Here is a 22,212-nt window from a genome sequence, read left to right as displayed (position 1 = left end):
CGAATGAAACTGTAAAGGTCATTTATAGCCTACTATCAAACATGATACCAAGATCTTGCATAGTGTAGACACGTTTTTAACTATTGCTATTCAAAATATTGCGATAATATTTGAGATGTTAAGCTGTGTCGTGTTGTGGTTCTGCCGTTGAGAGTTCCGTTGGAACCTATGTTATTTATATATGCAAGGTTTTTGGAAAAACCTTGACGTAAAACCTTAAAATGTGATGTTTCATCAAAATCATTATCAAAATATTATCATTATGGCTATTCCACCTTCAGTCATCTTTTTTGGCCGGTATCCCCAATCATGAGAACAATTCGATTAATACGCTCGACCGGTGTGAACATCCGAAGTATCCGAACAACTCCCGAGAAGCCCAAGCAAATCCTCCACAAGGAAACAAACATGCAACCATATTCCACACAACTAACTTTACTAACAAATAAATAAAATTTTATGTAAATGGTTTACCAAATGCGTAGCTAATGACATGCCCCAATCCCAATTAGTGACTTTAAACTTGCAAACCAAGTTAATGCATTATATTATTCATATTATTACAGTATCTTAATCAACGTATGCTTTATTTCAGAGTTTAAAACAAATTTTCAGTGTCGATCATCAGAGCAGATGTATCAAGAAGGGGGAGTAAGCACGACGCGGCTAAACATTAACCATAATAAAGTTACTAGAATTTCAACTGTCATCATTTTAGTTGGTTTTGATTACAAAATACATTTCGTCGGTTACAAAATTCGTTCTTAAACTGTGGCCATTAGAATTTCCCCCATCTTATAAAATTTATGGTAAATTATATGAAGCGTGTAACTCATCTCCTAACAAAGATAATGATATTTCCATCTCGGTAACATTCTCGTCAGCCTATTCTGCCTTCGAGCACTGTTGTCGTTTTATTCCATCCGTGTGAATCAAAACTTTTAATTAACTGATATCCAATTTTAACTACGCCTCCGTTGTTGTGCCGTACGGCGAATTTACATGCGACAAACAAAAACAACTTGAATTAGTAAAATTACCAATTTGAATTAATATCTGCAGACTAACTTTTCAGATTTTCAAATTTTCTGAGATAAAGGGACAGACTTTTTACTCTCTTAACCGAGCTTAAATTCATTAAATAATAAGCCTCTGGGTAATAAAAAAATCGACGATTAAGTATTTCGACATGTTAAACTGGCCGAAATTTATATTTAACCCTTTCACACCCGCATCATTGTTTTCACATATATAAAATATGTAATGCTTGATACCTCAGAAAATTATTTGAAAATTTTTGGTATTTAAATTTTGTTAGAAATTTTTCTATGTTAATTTGGATTAACATTGGATGTCAAAGGGTATTTTTTAAATAGTAAGGTAAAATAAACATAACTGTTTCATGTCAAAAATGCACATTTACAATGTAGCGATAATCTCTAAGGTACAAACAAAAAACATTTTAACTAAAATTCATTCAGAAATAAATAAATAATCTAGGAGTCGAAGACATGTCCGTCACTACCAGTGTTAATTTGAATGAACATTGAAATTCATTCACAATATTCTGGCAAATGACTGTGAACAGTGAATTGAACTGATGTTATTATTATAGAACACATCTTAATGCGTTAAAATATTTGTAATTTGAGTAGAAAATATTGATAGCTCACCTTAAATTAAGTAACCAATGACGGCAGAAATTCGATGAAACTAACAAACAGCAGATGTCAAAATATTTATCGTTTTTGTGACGGGAATAAGGAGATCAACCGAGGGGAAAAAATAGACGCCACAGAAAAGATTACAAGCTATAAGAAAACAAAAACATGACTTTTCTAAATTGCTACCGTTACGGTAAAAAATTCACTAAGTTCATGTTAATTTGAATTAACACTGGGGATGAAAGGGTTAACTGGATTTAATACCATGATTCGGATAGGAATACGTTGTTTGAAAGCAGTTGTTTTCAACACTCATTTATCGCGTTATTTATCTATTCCTTATTTAACCATTGAAATATTTATTTATTTATTAACGCCCTTTTTCGGGGCCTTTACATGAGAATATTAAGAAATATACATTATTTATTGTACATAACTGAATTGCTTCATTAACAACATTTTATATTTGTTTAAACATAAGTTAATATGAAACAAACCTCATGACGTTCTTTTTTTAATTCAACTTCTTCAATATTATTTGAAGTCAAAATCAATATTATTTCAAAACTCCATAGTTCTTGACGGAAGATGCCAAAAATAATAGCGTTAACCTGGAAGTTTCAGATGGAGAGTTTTTTTCTTGTTTAATGTCCCCAGAGTTCACCATTTGAGAGTTATGCTATTCTAAAGGCATTATTTGCTTTTTGCTTTATGGAAAAGTTGTGTAGAGACGCACTACTAGAATTATACGAGACATTCGCATCACAGCCTTGAACCTTCGAGACTCGCACTATGCGCCAGTCTAACCTGCGACTTATGGAACTTTGCGGCTTAACGAGGCGCACGCTCCGCCTCACGCATCTTCCAGCCTCTACTCGCATGGCGACGAGGACCGAACCACCTAGCACTGGGGGACCAAGTGGACCCGTGAACTTCACCACCAGTGATTTACATTGCCTTAGACTAGTCTCCGCCCTCATGGGGTCGAGCTACCGACTGCATCGCCACGACCGCACTCCACCACCGTTAATCTCCTATCAATGGAGTATTTATATCTTATTTTTTGGTAGGGCTTGCTTGAAGCCATTTAATTATCGACACTAAAACAATAATGTCTAGTTTTCGCCTACCAGTATAAAAGGCTCAGCATGATGTTATGATAATTATTTACAATATTAACAGATACCGAAAAAAACCTTTGAAATTTTAATTCTTTCGGTACCTCGCCGTATTTTACTTTCATGAATCGTTTTTAGTCACAAATTTCTCTCAAAGGTAGACTGGTATGAAAAAGGCAATTAAAATGTGTCCGATAATTCATTTGGATCGTGACCCATTCTTAAGAGTGTCGTCATTATGTTCCCTCGAAGTTCCTTTAATTCTGGCTATTGTGTGAGCCTCCTTTGTTGGCGATTTTATTTTCTCCCCTTTGTTCTGGCCCTTTGAGTATTTGAACAGTCTGATACAGAGTTCACACCCCATAGAGAAACACTCGTCACCGAATGTCGGCCACTGGTTACAGCTGCGGCCATACTTTGCTCAGCACTTGAGCCTGGTGACACGGTAAATCAGAAATGCATTTGGAAGCCAAATAATTGGAAAACGGTTTTGTTTATTGATTGGACGGTTCTTTTTTAAATATTGTGGGTATATGACAGCATGGAAGGTTGTTCAGTGTGACTTCGTTGTTTTTTGTTTGCGACCTAACCGGACAACCGAATACCGGACCGAATACCGGAATGTGATACGAAAGAGACCCATTCCCGGTGACATTATAGGATCTGAATTCGATTCCCAGTTGCGACCGTTACCTTCTTATTTTGTGACTATTTGATGTTTTCTTTTATAATTGCTGGTACTATCTTGTTCAATACGCTGTACTATTCCTTCACCCGCAACGTGTTGGAGTACGCAAGTTCTATATGGAGTCCAACCTACAAAGTTCATATTCAGCGAATAGAGCGGGTTCAAAAACATTTTATGTACCACCTAGCGTATTGTGATAAGCGAGCTCGATCACTTCCTCACTACACCGATAGACTAAATTTCTACAATGTACGCACCCTTGAACAGAGAAGACTAAATATTGATTTAAATTTTCTTTTCAAAATTGTTAATGCTCTAATAAACTGCCCTTTTTTAATCTATCAAATTATGTTCAACGTTCCTAGAATTGGTTCCCGACTTATACATTATATTCCGTTGCATATTAAAAAAATATAAAACTAAGCTGGGGTATGACTCACCTTTACCGAGAATGTGCCGTTATTTTAACGAGATATATAAAAGTCATTCCATTGATTTGTCAATGTCATCATTGGCCACCTTCAAATCAAACGTAAACAAGACTTAAAGCTACCTATCGTGTTGATCTAAAAAATAATTACTGTTGCTGTTATGAAATGTATATGTAAGTGTATGTATGTGTGAATACATGTATGCATGTAGGTGCATACATGTACATTATTCTTTATTTACAGTGTTGTGTTTGTCTGTAATTAGTGATAGTATCAACCAAGTTTAATTAATGTAATTGTATTTCGAGAGCTTTGATATGAATCACTGTTGACAAACCTAAGAAAAAAAAAAAAAAAAAAAAAAACTTGCAGCTTACTGAGGTCTATATATACTTACTCACCAAACATATTGAACCGGGTGTCCTTCAAGCCACTTATTCCCCACGTATTTTCATAGTCATAGAAAAAAGTATTTCCCAGCTCCTTTTTTTCATTACCTACTAAATTCTCATTTCACATTTTTATTTCACATTCACATATTGATTTAACATTTTTAATTAACTTTTTTAAATAAGATTTTTTAAAATGACAATTAAGCCGGTTGCAGACCAAAAGCTAAGCTAAGTCAGCTAAGCTAAGCCAGCTATAGCTAAACTAGAAATTTGTTCGCGTGCACATCAACAACTAAGCGAAAGCTAAGTCATGCGCACGAGAGACTCGACAACACTGGACAACATTAACTAAAGGAGCCAAAGGGGAGCGCGAGGGGTGAGGCGGGCGAGCCAGCTTAGCTCAGTTAGCATCGGCCGGCATACACAACTAACTTAGCTTCGCATATTTCGGGTAGTTCACAAAGCTTAGCTTACATAGTTTGCGGTCTGCACACAAGTATGGAGAATCACCTCAGCTACGCGAGCTAAGCTAAACTAACTTAGCTTAGCTCTTGGTCTGCAACCCGCTTTAGTGTTAAAAGACATTTTAGTGTTAATATTATTTTTACGGGTATAAATGGACTATTTGTGAAATCCATGGCGCTTTCTTGTCGAAATCATAACTTCACCAAAAATTATCCAATCTGCAAAACTAAAAAATAATCTTGTAAAATAATGTAGTAGTTACAGCAAAACATAAACGCCAAAACAATATTAACACTCTTTAAAAACATATCAAGAAAATACTCAAAACACAAATAACACCCGTAAACTATATAATCAAAAGAATACCTACTGAATGGTGCCACGTATTATAGGTTCCTTAATGAGTATTTCTCAAAATAAATGTACGTAACGAAAATGTAGTTACGAAATAGTGTTACGAAATAGTCATAAGACGTAACTAAATAGTAAACATAAGGCTTGTTTACACAATGGCAAATTTTATTTTACTTTTTTTATTATTTATTAAATTTAATTTGTTGTCGTCTTTTTTAAATGTAAGTAATTATCCTTTACTTTTTTATTTATTGTACATACTACAAACATACATAAACTCACGACCCAAATACTTGTATTTTGTTATACCCGTTGTAAGGGGCTTAAAAAAAACAAGGGAGTACAAATATTTTTTTTTTAATCAAATTATCAGCTCCCAAATTTAAGTACCTAACACGATATTCAACAAATCTTAAGAAGTTAAAGAACAGGCACTGTTTAAACTATTAAAAATTTAATAACATACAATTATTTAGTTTGAATCACTATCCATTAGCGTTTTATAAATTTCTTCCTCATCTTTATAATAATTGAAATCTTTCCAAGACACATTTGGTTTCACAGTCAGTTTTTCAGTCTTTGGTTTATCACTCCGCTTTGGCGCATGAATATAGTCATTTAGTGATAGAGATTTAGAGATAAGGCCCTTACGAACCACTTTCTTTTTTGTATGGATATTTTCCAGTTTTTCGTTTTTAAGAATAGTCACTCCACATGGTTTATCTTTGATTTTGTGAGAATCTTCAATTTCATTTTCATTATTCATATTTTCAATATCAGTGTTATTTTCTATGGCATTATTATTTCCTATTATAACATCTCCGATGTTGTCATCAAAATTATTGAAATTAAATTCTGCTTCATTAAATGTTATTGCATCCGACAAATATTTATCAACTGTAATTATAACTTCGTCAGTTACTAAATCGTCGAAAAAAATTATTGGCATTGAATTTAAATCAGTGGTTAACCCTTCTATCATATGACTTTTTATTTCTTTACTTTGTTTTTCTGTGTCATCTGTTTGTATTATATCAATGGGATATTTTTGTTCTTCTATAACTTGTTGGTGTTTTACTGTTGTTTTTCCTTTTCCTTTTCCTTTATTTTTTATTTTTTCTTCATCGTGTTGTGTAGAATATGTTTCGTCTTCAGTTATTAATCCTTCTTCTTTGAGGCATTTTATTTCAGTATCATAGAAAGTACGGTTTGCAGATATAAGTTTTGATGAAGATGACATTGTTGCTTTTTCTTTTTCTGTGGGTTTTCGTTTCTTGCCTTTTTCCTTATTTGATGAGTCCTAAAAATTAAAAAAATAATCATTGAAGTGTATTTTATTAATAATCCCATTGATACTATTCGAAATTTCAGAATTCTAAGGGGTATTATTAGATTTTTACCTGCGTTTCCTTGTCTTTGATCCTAAAATGCGTTTTCTCTTTAATATCTAATCTCAAATCAACTTTCACTCCTATGTTTTTAAAACTCTCTCCGTCATCTGTTATCTTTAAATGACCTTCATTCTCAAATTCCATATCTATTAGATTTGAATCACTACGTAAAATTAAACTGATATCACTTTCGGTCGTAGTAGAACTATTTGTTCTTTTGAATCTTTTAGCTGGTGGGTATTGTTTTTTCAAGGCTTGACGTATGTAACTACATTGTGCTTTTGGTTCTGATAGGGTGTTGGATAGAAGTTCGTGTTCTTTTGTGTAGTAACAATTGCAACAGATATTTTTATTGCAATCAAAGCAGCTCAGCAATTTATATTTAATTGACGTGTTGCCATCCGTTGAAATTTGATGCAGCTTCATTGTACCTTTTATAGGAACAATGTTTTCAGGTATCATTTTGGTCATCTTTTGAATGTCGTTTTCATTTATATAAAACATTTTTACTTTGCTATTAACCATTAAATAGTCATATGCTTCTTTTGCGTTGGTTATATCATTGCCGTGTGAAATATGATTGTCAAGTTGTCGTTTCAATGCTCCACCAACCCCATCAGCTGGGCCTTTTCCATGAGAGGCTTCAAAGAAATTCCAAGTTGCATATTTAAATCCGTAATCTTTTATATTTTTTTGGAACAAAAAGAAATTATGTTTTTGGCGGTACTGAGTTGCAGGACTATCAGAAAAGATATGAATCTTTTTAATGTTAAAGTATTTGCATAGTTTCATTATTGGATCCAAATGAGCCCAGATTGCTCCAGGACCATGTTCATTATTTGGGGATATGGAGCATATGGATTTGGGATTCACATTTTTTCTGTAAAGTACGCAAGTGTGCAATGTGACCTGATTCCTGGATCCTCCGAAGTGTACAGCCTGAATTTCTTCCGACTGCTTGCATGAAAAGTTTTCTGAAAAATCACAAATCAATGCAGCTTCGTCTTCATCAAGGTTTTCAATACACTTTTTCCATGCTAGGTACTGATGCAAAACATTGAAGTAATGAGTTTTAAATTTTTGTACATCATCTTGAAATTCTTTAACTAATGTAATCACAGTTCCTTTCACTACTTGTTTTGAATACTTCTTTGTCTGCTTTTCTTCAGATTTCTTTATTCCAATTTTAGTATAGATATGTATTCCCATTTTCCATTGAAGCCACTGCACGGGACTATCTTCATTTATGGTCAAATCAATATCTGGTTTCTTATCTTTGCATTCAGAACACTCGGAGTACATGCATTTGAAACATTTGCTGCTAGTGACATTTTTCATAAGTTCATCAATGTCAGATGTTTGAAGCAAACCTAGCTTCTTCAACGATTTTGCTTTGAAAGATAAATTGCAATGCTTTATGCAAGCACAAGTATTCCTATCTTGAAGTCTTGGTTTCACAACGGAGAACGGTCGGAACCGATAAAAAGTTTGTATAGATGCTTTACCACCTTCTGTCCTGTATTTTCTGTAGAGCTTGTATATTGGTTCAATTAAATATCGCTTTTGTACTTTTTCTTTGTTTCTCGTTATGCACTCGTTTTTTCCCGCGCTAGATCTACTTACATCTTCTCTTTCAAAGAAATCTTTGATTTCTTTCTGGTATTTCTTTTTAATTTGGTTACTTGATTTCGTCATTCTAATTCTTCCTTTCAGCCCAAGAACATTAGAAATAGCTGTTTTTAATTTGTGTTTATTTACTATTTGGTTTGTAGCTACTTTTTTTAGTACTTTCTTTTCTCTGGGATCTGCTTTATTGAACTCTGTCTTTAAAGAATCTGTAATTGTAAATAGCAAAATTAGCTTTCTTTTCACCTTATCTTTTTCTGGCGTGGACACATTTGGTAAAGTTTCTTCTAAAAAACTATTTGATTTCGTTAATGGTGTATCGTCACACCGTGGAGTTTCAGTAGTTTCAATGGAAATAGCATCATTATTAGTTTTAGTTTGTTTATGCAATAATATTTTCAGAATGTTCACTTGCCTTTTCATCCGATTACAGCACTGTCTTAAATTCTTATTTCGACTTTTTAATCGAGTATTTTCTTCAGTCAGCTTTTGTAGTCTTTCCTTTAGGATTTTTTTATCATTTTTTCTATCTTCAAATGTATTATTGTCTTGTGTCATAGGATTAGCCATTTTCTTTCTTTCAGCTCTTTTATCATTGGCTTGTCTCCACTTTGCTCGTAGCTCTTCTTTTTCTTCTTCTGTAAGAATTTCTTTTTTCTTTTTGATATTTTCTTTAACTTTTGTTAAATGCTTAATTCGGATTTCCTCATATTTATTTGGCTTTTCCTTTTTCAGTCTTTCTCTGTAAGCTTTTTGCCTTTCGGCATTCGTTTTTGGGGGCATTCCTAAAAAAAAGTTATGCTGTAGTTATGGTTTTATCAGAGTAAATAAAAATAAATTTATATTTAAATAAGCTTTTATAAAAAACTTAAGGCACTTATAAATATTGTATAGAGCGCCTGTAGAACGGATAGTGTGTATGAGTGCCTAAAGCTTATTTAAAATAAAACCAGTATTGGACGGCTCAGCTTGATCTTCAAGTACTTGTCATTATGTATAATGCCATATAATCGCGATGATAAAACATACAAGTCCGACGAAACCTGCTCTGCCATTGACCATCAGGAATTTCCAGCGCATCCTATGTATTACAACCTACCTACTTTCCAGCGCCATCAACAGATCTGCTCTATGGTATAATAAATTTTATTTTTTTCCTATTATATCTAAATACATATGTATATTTGTGCATTGTGCATAATATATTACATTATTACCAAACTTAGATAAGACTTTCATAAAAATGCTAGACACACTAACAATATACTTACGTTTTCTTAATCACGTTGTAACTGTGTACACTCAGCTTTACATTGAACTTTTTCGTTACGTTACGAAATTCATAACAAACGTTACGAAATTGTAATAAGAATTTATGTTATAAAAAGTCAATGGTTTGATAAAATTTAAAAGTGTTAATATGTAAGCTTAGCAATGTTCGTTCCGCACATATTACAAAAAGATGAGTAGAAAAAGACTTACCGTTTTGTGAAAAAAGGCTATAATATTTCCTGTTACGAAATAGTGGTCCCACTAAAGAAACACGTTGTTACTGATTTTAACAATTAATGTTATGGCGGAGAAGTCAGACCAACAACTAATCAGAAAGAGGCTAGTGTTGCCCATGTTAAATTTTACAAATGGGTTCAAAAATTACGGTGGAAGTACTAATAAAACGTAACTAAAGAGTAGTTACTAAAAAGTAAATGACTATGTCTCATTTTGTTTTTTGTGCATAAATTATTAATTTATTATGAAACCCCATAGAAAATTACTTTGTACAGAAACTACATTTAATTAAGACCCTAAAACTTACAAAAAATCACAAATTATAACGTTATTATCGCATTTTATGAAGTATAAACAAATGAGGTGGGTAGGGTGGCAATTTTATTTTGTATGGAAGGTAAAAATCGATATTTTTTAAAAAATTAAAATATTTGCGAATTAATACGATTGTAATGTTTATTCTTCGATATGTTAAAGTGTAATATTTATTCTACAAAATGGTGCATATTTTTTTTGTATGATTAATTAAAAACATGTGTAATTTTTGAACTGTTTCTAGGCACACTTTATTTTTCCAAAATGTACACTTTTTTTGAGAAATACTCTAATACACGAATAACTTGTCTTAAATTTAAAAGGCAAAGACATGATTTTTATGCTATACTTGCCAATTTCAACCACTCAAGATGAATGAAATTGTGACCTATCTAATGTGTTGATTCACGTAATGTGTTTACGCATCATTTTATATCTGAAAAATGTACACATTTGACAAAAGCCCTTCTAGCATTAACCCCCATAAATAATATAGAAATGTTTAATTTTAATACCTCATATGAAGGGCGGGCCCTGTACAAGCGCAATTGGAGTAGTCCACCGACTTACCAAGGCGCCAAGGATCCGAGGCGCTGATAATACCTAACACCTAATACAGCGCCCTTGAGATTTTTTCTAGAGCCAGACGCCGTTCGACTACTGCATCTCCAGACTCGAAAACGTGTAAATTTACGACACGTTTTACCGTTTTCAATTGTGAATTTATTATTCTTATGACTTCTGTTTAATAAACGTAATCAGAACTTGCCAAAGAGTGAACCCGGTAAACCAAATATTTTGGACATTTGCTTACAAATATGTAATGGGTTACATAGAAGAGCTTTTGCAAAACTAGGAAAATTTTGCAAAAAAATGGCATTCTTACTCACTTTGGCACTCACATTTCACTTTGGCACTCAGTTTCAGAGGAAGCTATGAATTACAATTAGACGATAATATTGGTATTTTCCTATAATAAAAATCGCTGGCTTTGAGATCGTTGTATACTGTTTCAATTTCATTTCCAACATTCCATTGCATTTTATAAATTTGATGAAATAAAGTTTTTAGAATGCCTACTCCGTATTTATATTAAAATTTGAAACGTAGACTTGTTAACATTATAATAAAGTAAGCAAAGTTGTTGAATTCCTTTGTTTTAGGATTTTTTTCCACAATTCCCCAGCCAGGGTATGATCTCAGTAATATAATAAAGCCTTTGCGCCCACCTTTATGGACGCAGGCCATTTATTTTCATCCCTTTAACTAAACTCTACCCCACTGCCCAGGGGTCATTTTCATTTCGCAAACACGAGGGAAATTCTGCATGAAAATAGGACGATTGCATCATGAAAAAAATCTTTCATTCGAAATAGCTTACTGAGCACTAAACGTTTTGACTCCTTTGGAACATTGAACGAACATTTCTTTATTTATATTTGAATATCCCTGTGAAGCCATTTTTTTTAATTTTGATCAGCTAAAAATAAAAAAATGGCTTCACAGGGATATTCAAATATAAATAAAGAAATGTTCGTTCAATGTTCCAAAGGAGTCAAAACGTTTAGTGCTCAGTAAGCTATTTCGAATGAAAGATTTTTTTCATGATGCAATCGTCCTATTTTCATGCAGAATTTCCCTCGTGTTTGCGAAATGAAAATGACCCCTGGGCAGTGGGGTAGAGTTTAGTTAAAGGGATGAAAATAAATGGCCTGCGTCCATAAAGGTGGGCGCAAAGGCTTTATTATATTACTGAGATCATACCCTGGCTGGGGAATTGTGGAAAAAAATCCTAAAACAAAGGAATTCAACAACTTTGCTTACTTTATTATAATGTTAACAAGTCTACGTTTCAAATTTTAATATAAATACGGAGTAGGCATTCTAAAAACTTTATTTCATCAAATTTATAAAATGCAATGGAATGTTGGAAATGAAATTGAAACAGTATACAACGATCTCAAAGCCAGCGATTTTTATTATAGGAAAATACCAATATTATCGTCTAATTGTAATTCATAGCTTCCTCTGAATCTGAGTGCCAAAGTGAAATGTGAGTGCCAAAGTGAGTAAGAATGCCATTTTTTTGCAAAATTTTCCTAGTTTTGCAAAAGCTCTTCTATGTAACCCATTACATATTTGTAAGCAAATGTCCAAAATATTTGGTTTACCGGGTTCACTCTTTGGCAAGTTCTGATTACGTTTATTAAACAGAAGTCATAAGAATAATAAATTCACAATTGAAAACGGTAAAACGTGTCGTAAATTTACACGTTTTCGAGTCTGGAGATGCAGTAGTCGAACGGCGTCTGGCTCTAGAAAAAATCTCAAGGGCGCTGTATTAGGTGTTAGGTATTATCAGCGCCTCGGATCCTTGGCGCCTTGGTAAGTCGGTGGACTACTCCAATTGCGCTTGTACAGGGCCCGCCCTTCATATGAGGTATTAAAATTAAACATTTCTATATTATTTATGGGGGTTAATGCTAGAAGGGCTTTTGTCAAATGTGTACATTTTTCAGATATAAAATGATGCGTAAACACATTACGTGAATCAACACATTAGATAGGTCACAATTTCATTCATCTTGAGTGGTTGAAATTGGCAAGTATAGCATAAAAATCATGTCTTTGCCTTTTAAATTTAAGACAAGTTATTCGTGTATTAAGGAACCTATAATACGTGGCACCATTCAGTAGGTATTCTTTTGATTATATAGTTTACGGGTGTTATTTGTGTTTTGAATATTTTCTTGATATGTTTTTAAAGAGTGTTAATATTGTTTTGGCGTTTATGTTTTGCTGTAACTACTACATTATTTTACAAGATTATTTTTTAGTTTTGCAGATTGGATAATTTTTGGTGAAGTTATGATTTCGACAAGAAAGCGCCATGGATTTCACAAATAGTCCATTTATACCCGTAAAAATAATATTAACACTAAAATGTCTTTTAACACTAAAGCGGGTTGCAGACCAAGAGCTAAGCTAAGTTAGTTTAGCTTAGCTCGCGTAGCTGAGGTGATTCTCCATACTTGTGTGCAGACCGCAAACTATGTAAGCTAAGCTTTGTGAACTACCCGAAATATGCGAAGCTAAGTTAGTTGTGTATGCCGGCCGATGCTAACTGAGCTAAGCTGGCTCGCCCGCCTCACCCCTCGCGCTCCCCTTTGGCTCCTTTAGTTAATGTTGTCCAGTGTTGTCGAGTCTCTCGTGCGCATGACTTAGCTTTCGCTTAGTTGTTGATGTGCACGCGAACAAATTTCTAGTTTAGCTATAGCTGGCTTAGCTTAGCTGACTTAGCTTAGCTTTTGGTCTGCAACCGGCTTAATTGTCATTTTAAAAAATCTTATTTAAAAAAGTTAATTAAAAATGTTAAATCAATATGTGAATGTGAAATAAAAATGTGAAATGAGAATTTAGTAGGTAATGAAAAAAAGGAGCTGGGAAATACTTTTTTCTATGACTATGAAAATACGTGGGGAATAAGTGGCTTGAAGGACACCCGGTTCAATATGTTTGGTGAGTAAGTATAGACCTCAGTAAGCTGCAAGTTTTTTTTTTTTTTTTTTTTTTCTTAGGTTTGTCAACAGTGATTCATATCAAAGCTCTCGAAATACAATTACATTAATTAAACTTGGTTGATACTATCACTAATTACAGACATAATTACAGAAAATAGGACGATTGCATCATGAAAAAAATCTTTCATTTGAAATAGCTTACTGAGCACTAAACGTTTTGACTCCTTTGGAACATTGAACGAACATTTCTTTATTTATATTTGAATATCCCTGTGAAGCCATTTTTTTATTTTTAGCTGATCAAAATTAAAAAAAAAATGTTTTCAAGAACATTCATTGCAAATTATACCTAGGAGATTTCGGTCGGACATTATTCATAAAATTCATTCTGTGTTGCAATTTGTACCTCACAACTTTTTGTACATTACATTGAACGAATGAGTCTACGTAAATACCTACCCCGGATACGCAATAATAATGCATTTTAGTAACATTTCTACAAAATAAATCAATTTTTTTAATATATTTTGCTTTATATCGAGGAAACCCGATGTTCATAAAATCAAATCATTCGATCTAAAATGTAAGATAATTACTAACGAGTTATAAACGTACAATCAATCAAACAAACACACACAGCAAACACACGGGTATTTTATATTTATTTTTACAATAAAAAATAAGGAAGTATTTTTTCAGTACCATTTATGATTTTAACTGCTGTGGAGTCAAACCACATTTTACGATAATTCAAGTAGCTGAACTTTATTTATTGAATTGCGATGTTTATCCAATTCCAATATCAATAAGAGAAAGGTGGTAAATGTCAGAAAGTCGAAATGTCAATGACCAAACGCCCACTCTTAAAACATCGATGCGCGAACTTTGTTATTGTGTTTTGTAAGTTTTGTATTTGAATCGTTCAAATCAATCTTCAGTTAAAACTACGTTTACCGGCTCGAACTTTTGTTTTTGTTTCTACTCAACTCCTCAAATTGTACATTTAATACAATTGAGTGGTTAATATCAATTTATATAAATTTCCCTTAAGTACTTGCTTAAAGTAAAAGTCTTCTGCGTAATTTCCGTACAATGACTATCTTATTTAATTTTCTGTTTGATCATGACCGCCGTTTTTTTTCTGTTTTCGTCGAACATTAAGAACATCATTACCCTGTTAAGTAGTTGTATTTAATACTTAGTTAAAATCTTTTTTATTATTTGCATGCAAACGAATTGATATAAGTAACGTGAGAGCCACATCAAGGTTAGTTAAGTATTCTACTCGACCCACAATGCCAACTTTATATAAGTATATATATCGTCGTAGTTGCTTGACACTGGGTATCAAGCATTATTATTTGTCCATATTTATTGCTCAGCCTGTTTTTTATACTTCCCCCATTGTATTTACATTTTAAATCAATGCTTGTATTTTTGCGACAAGAAAAAGGTTACCGCTTAACAAAATAACACAAAAAGATGTCTAGCGTTACATTTAACACGTAAATGAAATCTATAATTTTTCTGCATGTCGTTATTATTTTGTGAGACCACTGGTATGGTAATAAATATCAGATTTATACATAGGTACATTATTAATTCTGTTATTCTTTTGTGAGACCACTGGTTTGGTAATAAATATCAGTTTTATAAATAGGTATATTATTAAGGGGTTATATACAGTCAGGAGGCCCAAAAAAAGGGAGATTTTTCAATTTATTATAGTAAAAATTCGTTCACATACAATGGTAACTTTAAACAGTATTTTAAGAATTTTTATTAGTAAAAATGATAATTTTGAAAGCTGTTGTAGCTGATCTCCAGAAGCTCCTCTAAAAAAAGGTATCTTGCGGTGACCATCATATCTCTGGACTGGATCATCTAAAATGAAAAAACCAAACGGATTTCTTTATAATAATAAATATTCCCCTTATTGATCGAAGGAAAGAGCAAAATAATTTTTTTTGACAAAATGGCGGCTTATCAAAAAAAATCGTCTTTTTACCAAAATTTTGGCCTAATATTGTTTATAAAAAATATATATTTATCGGTGAGAACAGGCCTTCGATCAATAACTCTAAAATATACTTAAGAAGCTTGTGTTAAAATTTGAGACTGATCGGTTGTGCCGTTTCTGAGTAATCTTGGTCACCAACTTTCAAAACACAGTTTTGAGAAAAACGCGTTTAAAGTTTGAAAAGCACTTTACATAGATTAAAAAAATATTTTTACAACTTACATTAAATCGTCTATTCCAGGGCCATATAATACACCCTCCGCCCCTTCGGCAGCTTCTAATAACTCGAGTTGGTGTTGTCTGCGGACCATTCTTCCCTCTCGTGTGCTATCATGTGCTCTGCGGTCGGAGAAGGTCACGCGCTGTTTATCCTCTCTTTCGGCGCATGAATGCGCTTTGGGCCCAAGTAAAACCCCTATTGCATTCATGTACTATAATAATGATGCTGTACCTTCATTAAATATGCCAGCAGCATGTATGCAACCGTTGCTACAGTTTTGGAACCGGCCTAAACTATTTTTGGAGAGATTTTCCATATCAGTTGATTGTAGCTCTCGTTGTTGTTTTGGGTGAAACCACCCACACATCTTTCTAATAATTTCTCGTTCCTGAGATCTGTATAAAGGGAAGTATAGCCTCAGCAAAATGTTGTGGTAATGACGGATGATGATGCTTGAAAGTGGGTAATTCATTGGCAGCTACTGCCCGTTGCCAACTGCACCATGACTCTGGTCCGATCGGGCACTTCTCGTGTTGAGGTTTTTGTCCGTTGAGCAATAACGATAATATGTGGCCCAGATAGCATTATACATTTTTTTGACGGAATCACAATTTCTCCTAATTGCTAAGCCATAATAAACTGTCAACTTGTCGATAATTTTACCACTAAGTTTGCCTTTTCCACCAAAAGTTTTTTTGTTTTTATTTTTTTTTTCATTTTCATTATGAACTGTTTCCACATTTTTATTCACACAATCTCGGTGTCTCGTGCCCATTCTCTTCTGTACGTGTCCAATTCATTCTTTCTTCATAACTTCTTGATCGCAGTAAGGTGCAACTTTTAAAACCCCCGAATACGTTTTGGAGTCACCGTCTCCGCTCTGACACGTCTTTACAAATATGCGTGTAACTTCGAAAATAATAGCCGGATTGACTTGAAATTTTCTTTGTGTGTACTTAAATAAATGTTCATTACAAAAATGAAATTAAAAAAAATATAGTTTTTTTGAAAATTCTAACTGTATATAACCCCTTAAATCTATTATTCTTTTGTGAGATTCACTGGTATGGTAATAAATATCAGTTTTATTCATAGGGACATGATTAAATCTGTTATTATTTTGTGAGACCACTGGTATTATGATGGTTTATTTATAATGGTTTTATACATGGGTACATTATACAATCTGAGATTGCTGCATTCAGGAAACACACCCCTTTTTCCTTAAATTTAAAAATAAAATTTAGCAAGATAGCAGTATGTACATTTCCCTGTATATTTCCCAACGCCTTCCCTTCGCACGAATTTAATATAGCTGAGACATATATAGCGTGCTCATTTAATAAATATATTTCTCCTTGTAACACCTCGCCATTTCAACCCCAGCTGGCTTAGCTCAACCCCGCCAAGGTGCCGTGTGTGGGTGTCATCCCTAATACCTCCATTGCCAGTTGTAAATCAAAACTCAACACAAAACATGCTAAATAGAGAAACTTTGTAAAGGGGAGCGAATATTTTACAATCAGGAAGTTGTGAAAATGATGACGAAAACCTCACTCTGAAAGAGCTAACTATTTCTTTAGGACTTTTCAATATATAACTTTTTGACCCTCAAATGCTTGAAATGTAAACACGTCCCATTGACACTTTGTAAAGGTGATCTTCGTTGAATGGCGTCAAAAAATGTCAGTGCATTCTGAACATTTCTTTTGGCTTATTTCCTTTATTTTACCTGTGACTATTTATCCCCCTCTTTATCGTTCAGGGACTTTGTGCGTGTACCGTAAACCGGTATTATTTTGGCACGGATGTGTGTGTTTGTATTACTTACCCCGTACCAGGGATGAAGGGATAATGGTTTTTATCTCTCCAGCACGCAGATTGCCAATCTCATTGCAGCCAAGTCTACGAGTACAAAGACTCGCCAAATTAAATTGCATCTTTCGGGAATCATATTGGCTACGAAATCGTTAATTCCTTTTATCTTAACTTTCCCCCTTCATTCTTGCTCACTTTGAGAGCCGCATATAATCAACGTACTTTCCCAAAATGAATCAGTTCGCTACTTTGAGAGAAGTTTCTTGAATTTTCAAGTTGAAAGTACGCTTTATTGCTTCTCATTTTCGATGAAAATCAAAGACGCGCACACTTCTTATTATAAGTTTAATTAACATGTTATGACTACACAAAACGGTAAGAATTAAGGGCTGCGTTTAAGTATTAATATTTTACAACATACATTGCCTAGTGGTTATGAAGTAGGTATTTTTCACCGAAAGCTATTACTAAATCGTTAATAATAATTAAGCTCTCGTAGTGTTTCTGCGAAGCTTAACAATGATAGCTAATTATATATTTCCATTATTACAAAGCAATCCTACAGATGTTATTCCCTCAACCCATCCTCGAATCAAATGAATAATGACAAATAGTAATTATGAGTATTATCTTATCCGGATAGCTCCTGCTTTGTGTTAGACGAACAATCTACCAGCATTCTCCTATCGCTATATTCGAATACGTAAACATTAATATTATTCAAATTAAGCGCCTTCCAACAAAAATATGTGGGCGGAGTCTTTCAAAGGACTTTTTTCACGCCGCCCTTTCCCTTTTCAGGAATCCTTGGTTTTGTGAGGAAAAGTTCAAAGCAAAGCTTTGAAATCATTCGTATAAATGACATCCAAGCCTCTTTCGCAAAAGGAAGGTTCGATAGGAGCTCATCTGGGGTGGGCACGTGATTTGCATGATAAAAGAACAAGTACTTAAACATCTCCGCTCCCAGGGCCGGATTATCCGGAATGTGGGCCGTGGGCCGCCGCGCGCGCCAACACTGACTTTGATTGAACGTTTTCGAAAGAAATGCACACAAACATTTTTTTGCTTTTAAGCCGAGTAGAATTTATTGTGAGATTTCGAGTTATCAGGCTCGGTTAGCAGTTCCCTTTCTTTGGCTTTATCAATTATTTAGTTTCACGTGATATGTTTCTTTTAATTCAGCTTTCAGCACATTCCATCCATCATGTCAATCACATTCATTTATCTCGCATATTCACATTCCTCGAAAAACCTTCATTCTGAAATTAAAATTTACGTTCCATCTAATGACTTCCCTGCCTAACTAATGTTGCCTTCTTGGTAAAATCCATTTTTCTCGGGAAATATTTTAAATGTATGTAATTCGATGTTTTCTTTTCTCCTTTGGAATTTGCTATTCTCTCAAGTCCGCGGGTAATTTGTATCCATTCGCCTGTAACTGATTAAGTTGCCTGAAGTTCAATTGCTTCCACGGAGGTTCCCGGAACAGGCAATAAATCGGTGCGGTGAGTCCCTACCTCCGCCAAGCAAACATAAACTCCAATCGGTATCTTAGAATCTTAGATGGATAATTCCGCTCTCCCAAGTCACTAAACCACGTGTGCTCTACTAGTTTCAGTGTTGAACATAATCTATGGCATTTGTGCTTCCCACGCCATCCATTTGCGCTAACTTTAATATTGTTTGTCCAGAAATTTGCATGTTGCATCTATTTTGGTCTATAGTCTTAGAGCTCCCTTGTTTGAACTTCTGGAGCGATGACATTGTTAAGCGGGAAACAATGCAATATTACTTACCGGAACAGTGCTAAAACAGGAACAATGCCTTCAACTTAAAATAGCAAGAACCTAAAACAAAACTTACTTGTTTTTTGTTGTATTGTTGAATAAAATGATGTACAGGTAAATCATTTTAAAGAGATTCTGTGTAGTGGTGTACTGGATGTATCAAAAGATAATTTGGCTTTTGTTAGGAAGTTGAAGTATGAAACAAAAAATATGAAAAGAACATTGTCCAATCGAATAGTGAGTCTAAATTGATGAACTTCTATGCATCCACACTGGATTGCAGGCCCTTAGCGAATAAATTGATAGGTTTCGTGATAAAATATCATTTCGTCATTATATTTGATCAAGACAAACGTAGGAGCACGAACACGTGTTCGGATATATTCGGAATTTACTAAAAGTTTATCAGGAAACAGCCTGCTATCCCGTTTTTAACCGGGTTACCAATAATTTGAAGACATTCTAAATAAATTAGCAATACTCATTTTTCTCCATGCAGTATCTGTAAGGATTTTCTGGTATAACAAATTACGGACGGAAGTTCGGGTTCGAAAATCATTTTCGAAAAATCGTATTTCTGGAATTTCATATTAAATAGGTAAAGCTAAAATAATTGTTTTTTTTAGCCTAATCTTGTTTTTGGTGTATTTTTTCTTGACGTAATAGAGTGGAGAAACGTTACTGAGACAAGACTCTTGGTTTCACGAAACCGGTTCCAGCGGATAGTTCATATGACTATATCATTCGTACACACACATTTTGTGATTAGTTTGAATATAACGTATCTTGTATTTTTAAAATGTCATTGATTTTTATGCAATTCCTGAATATTGAAAAAAAGTTAAAAAAAATATATATAATTTTCAACGATTTAAATATTTACGTTTTTTTCAAACTCATCCCTCTAGTACAAACAAAAATTCCCCTGCCGCCACTGTCTGGTAATATTGATTTATTATTTATGTTTGAAAATTGTCGTATAGTATCAATATATTAAGAAAAATCGCTCTATTTAATCTGTGACTAGTACCATGTAAACAAGAAGATTTTGAGATTCGGTAAATTCTATTAAGGTCAGACTTAAAATCTATTTATAGGTCACGATTCTGAATTGAAAAGAAACAAGGATCACCCCCCTAAGTATCCGCCAATGATTTGCAAAACTAGCAACTCTCCTGTTTTTGCACCTTCACATTTAAATACGCGCGTCCTTAAATAGAGATTCATAATGTGAAAGCTTTATGCAACAACATTAGTGATCCGGAAAATTTAAAATAAATATCAATCTTTTAAATCGCACGGATCACTAATGTTGTTGCATAATGTGAAAACTTTATGCAACAACATTAGTGATCTTTGCATGAATTAATAAATATCAATATCTTGCATAGTGCGATTTCAATCTTTTTGCTGATATTGTGAAATATATTACGGTACTTCATGTATTTAGGTTCTGGATCTAATTAAGACACTGAAGCATGTACATGTCTCTGCTGCGTTCATATTCTTATTCTGTACATCTATCTGGATTATACTGTACAGGACTCATCCCTAAGACTGGTAATGCATTTAGCTACTCAGGATTATAGCTACGGTTAAACCCGTATCTGTAAAGCGACTATTATGTCGGGGATCATCTTAGACAACTGAAATTTCGTGCTCACTTAAATCTAAAATATGCGTTTGTTATTAATTGCGTCAATATCCTTTTTTGTCCGAATTGTCCGTTTTTTTAGACGTTCTAGTCGTTGCTTGGGCTTTAGCTTTATTGCTGTGCCCAAGCTCGTGCGATTGCGAAAGATATTTTAAAATTAAATCGTATGGCTGATTTAACCCTTGGAATGTATAAAGTAAAATTTTCTTGTTTTCGTTCACTGTTTTCGTAACTTTTTTTTTTTTTGAAAAATTATGTTTTTCTAAATTGTACCGTCTTTCTAGATATATACAACAATTCTATTCTATGGAATTTCCCTAGGACAGCTACTTATACTCATATAAATGTTTTTTTCTTCTTTCTAATGTTATACAAATGTATAATATAATTAAAACATTCGAAAATATTCTTGAGTTTTATTATATTTTCAGATACGCGAGCAAACTTCACAATAAGTAGTATGAGGATTACCTGTAAATAAATACAGTAGGTACTATCGAAAATTATGACATTTATGCAACTTTGCGACGCGATTTTTCACAGAGAGAATTATAAACGTATTTGTAACTTACGAAACGATAAGCTAGAATAATATTAGGGTACATTATTTCCTTGCCACGCTAACAAAATATAAACAAGAGTGGTGAGCTACTAGCAAACCCACGACTGATTTCTTGACACACTAGAGTTTTAAAAAAATTCGGAAGAATTCGACTATTTTTAGGTATTCTGGGTAGGCAAAATAAACTAGGCCTATAACGAATCCTAAAATGCTTTGAACACGTTGCTCGCCAAACTGAGAACTCGAGCCTGGAGAAGTTCATGGTTTCTGTCAAAGCGAAAGACAGGAGAAGACTTGACGTCCAGAAACGTTTGATAGATTCCTCTGAATTCGTCAGGTAGAAAAGCTTTCCTTATTCTGCCGATATTTCAGTGGAAGATACTCCGAGGATCTAGGGTCATTGGTCCCTTCGGCGCCGGTGTTAAGTCGAGAAATTCACCAAACGCACATCAGACATTTTTGCACGGTTGATATTTGTCACATGAGGACAAATTTCTACGACTCGTTCTTGAGTTCAATAACTCGGCTGTGAAACGATTTACCGGCTTATGTGTTTCCTCCCTCCTACAACCTCCTCAAAAAATTCTCCATACAACATCTCCAAAGTTACATTAGTTGAAATTAAACAACAAAATAATTTTTGTAACGACGGCTGGTCAAACGTCATTGCTTAGAGC

General features: G+C 33.8%; 2 protein-coding genes and 1 pseudogene across 3 annotated transcripts in view; 1 reads left to right on the top strand and 2 right to left on the bottom strand.

Moving 5' to 3' along the window:
• Nucleotides 1–22,212, top strand: part of LOC149423727 (protein O-mannosyl-transferase Tmtc3-like) — a 347,668-nt gene that overhangs the window by 62,509 nt on the left and 262,947 nt on the right. The window lies entirely within an intron of this gene.
• Nucleotides 5,242–7,810, bottom strand: LOC149423729 (uncharacterized). The gene is made up of 2 exons (XM_089631782.1): nt 6,513–7,810; nt 5,242–6,412 (listed from the first exon to the last, which is right to left on the bottom strand). The coding sequence occupies exons 1-2, from the start codon at nt 7,803–7,805 to the stop codon at nt 5,585–5,587; spliced, it is 2,121 nt and encodes a 706-aa protein (XP_089487908.1). The 5' UTR covers nt 7,806–7,810; the 3' UTR covers nt 5,242–5,584.
• LOC149423728 (uncharacterized) lies at nt 15,713–16,514 on the bottom strand (annotated as a pseudogene).

Source organism: Hesperophylax consimilis, chromosome 5 (genome assembly GCF_061612785.1).
Source record: "Hesperophylax consimilis isolate HC1 chromosome 5, BYU_Hcon_1.0, whole genome shotgun sequence".
Classification (NCBI taxonomy): Eukaryota; Metazoa; Arthropoda; class Insecta; order Trichoptera; family Limnephilidae; genus Hesperophylax; species Hesperophylax consimilis.
This window is presented reverse-complemented; position numbering and strand designations above follow the sequence as displayed.

Excerpts from the sequence above, each read along its gene's own strand:
- LOC149423729 (XM_089631782.1), bottom strand. The coding sequence starts at position 7,805 with ATGTACTCCGAGTGTTCTGAATGCAAAGATAAGAAACCAGATATTGAT. Across the intron at positions 6,413-6,512 it reads TCAAAGACAAGGAAACGCAG|GACTCATCAAATAAGGAAAA; the intron begins GTAAAAATCTAA and ends TTTAATTTTTAG.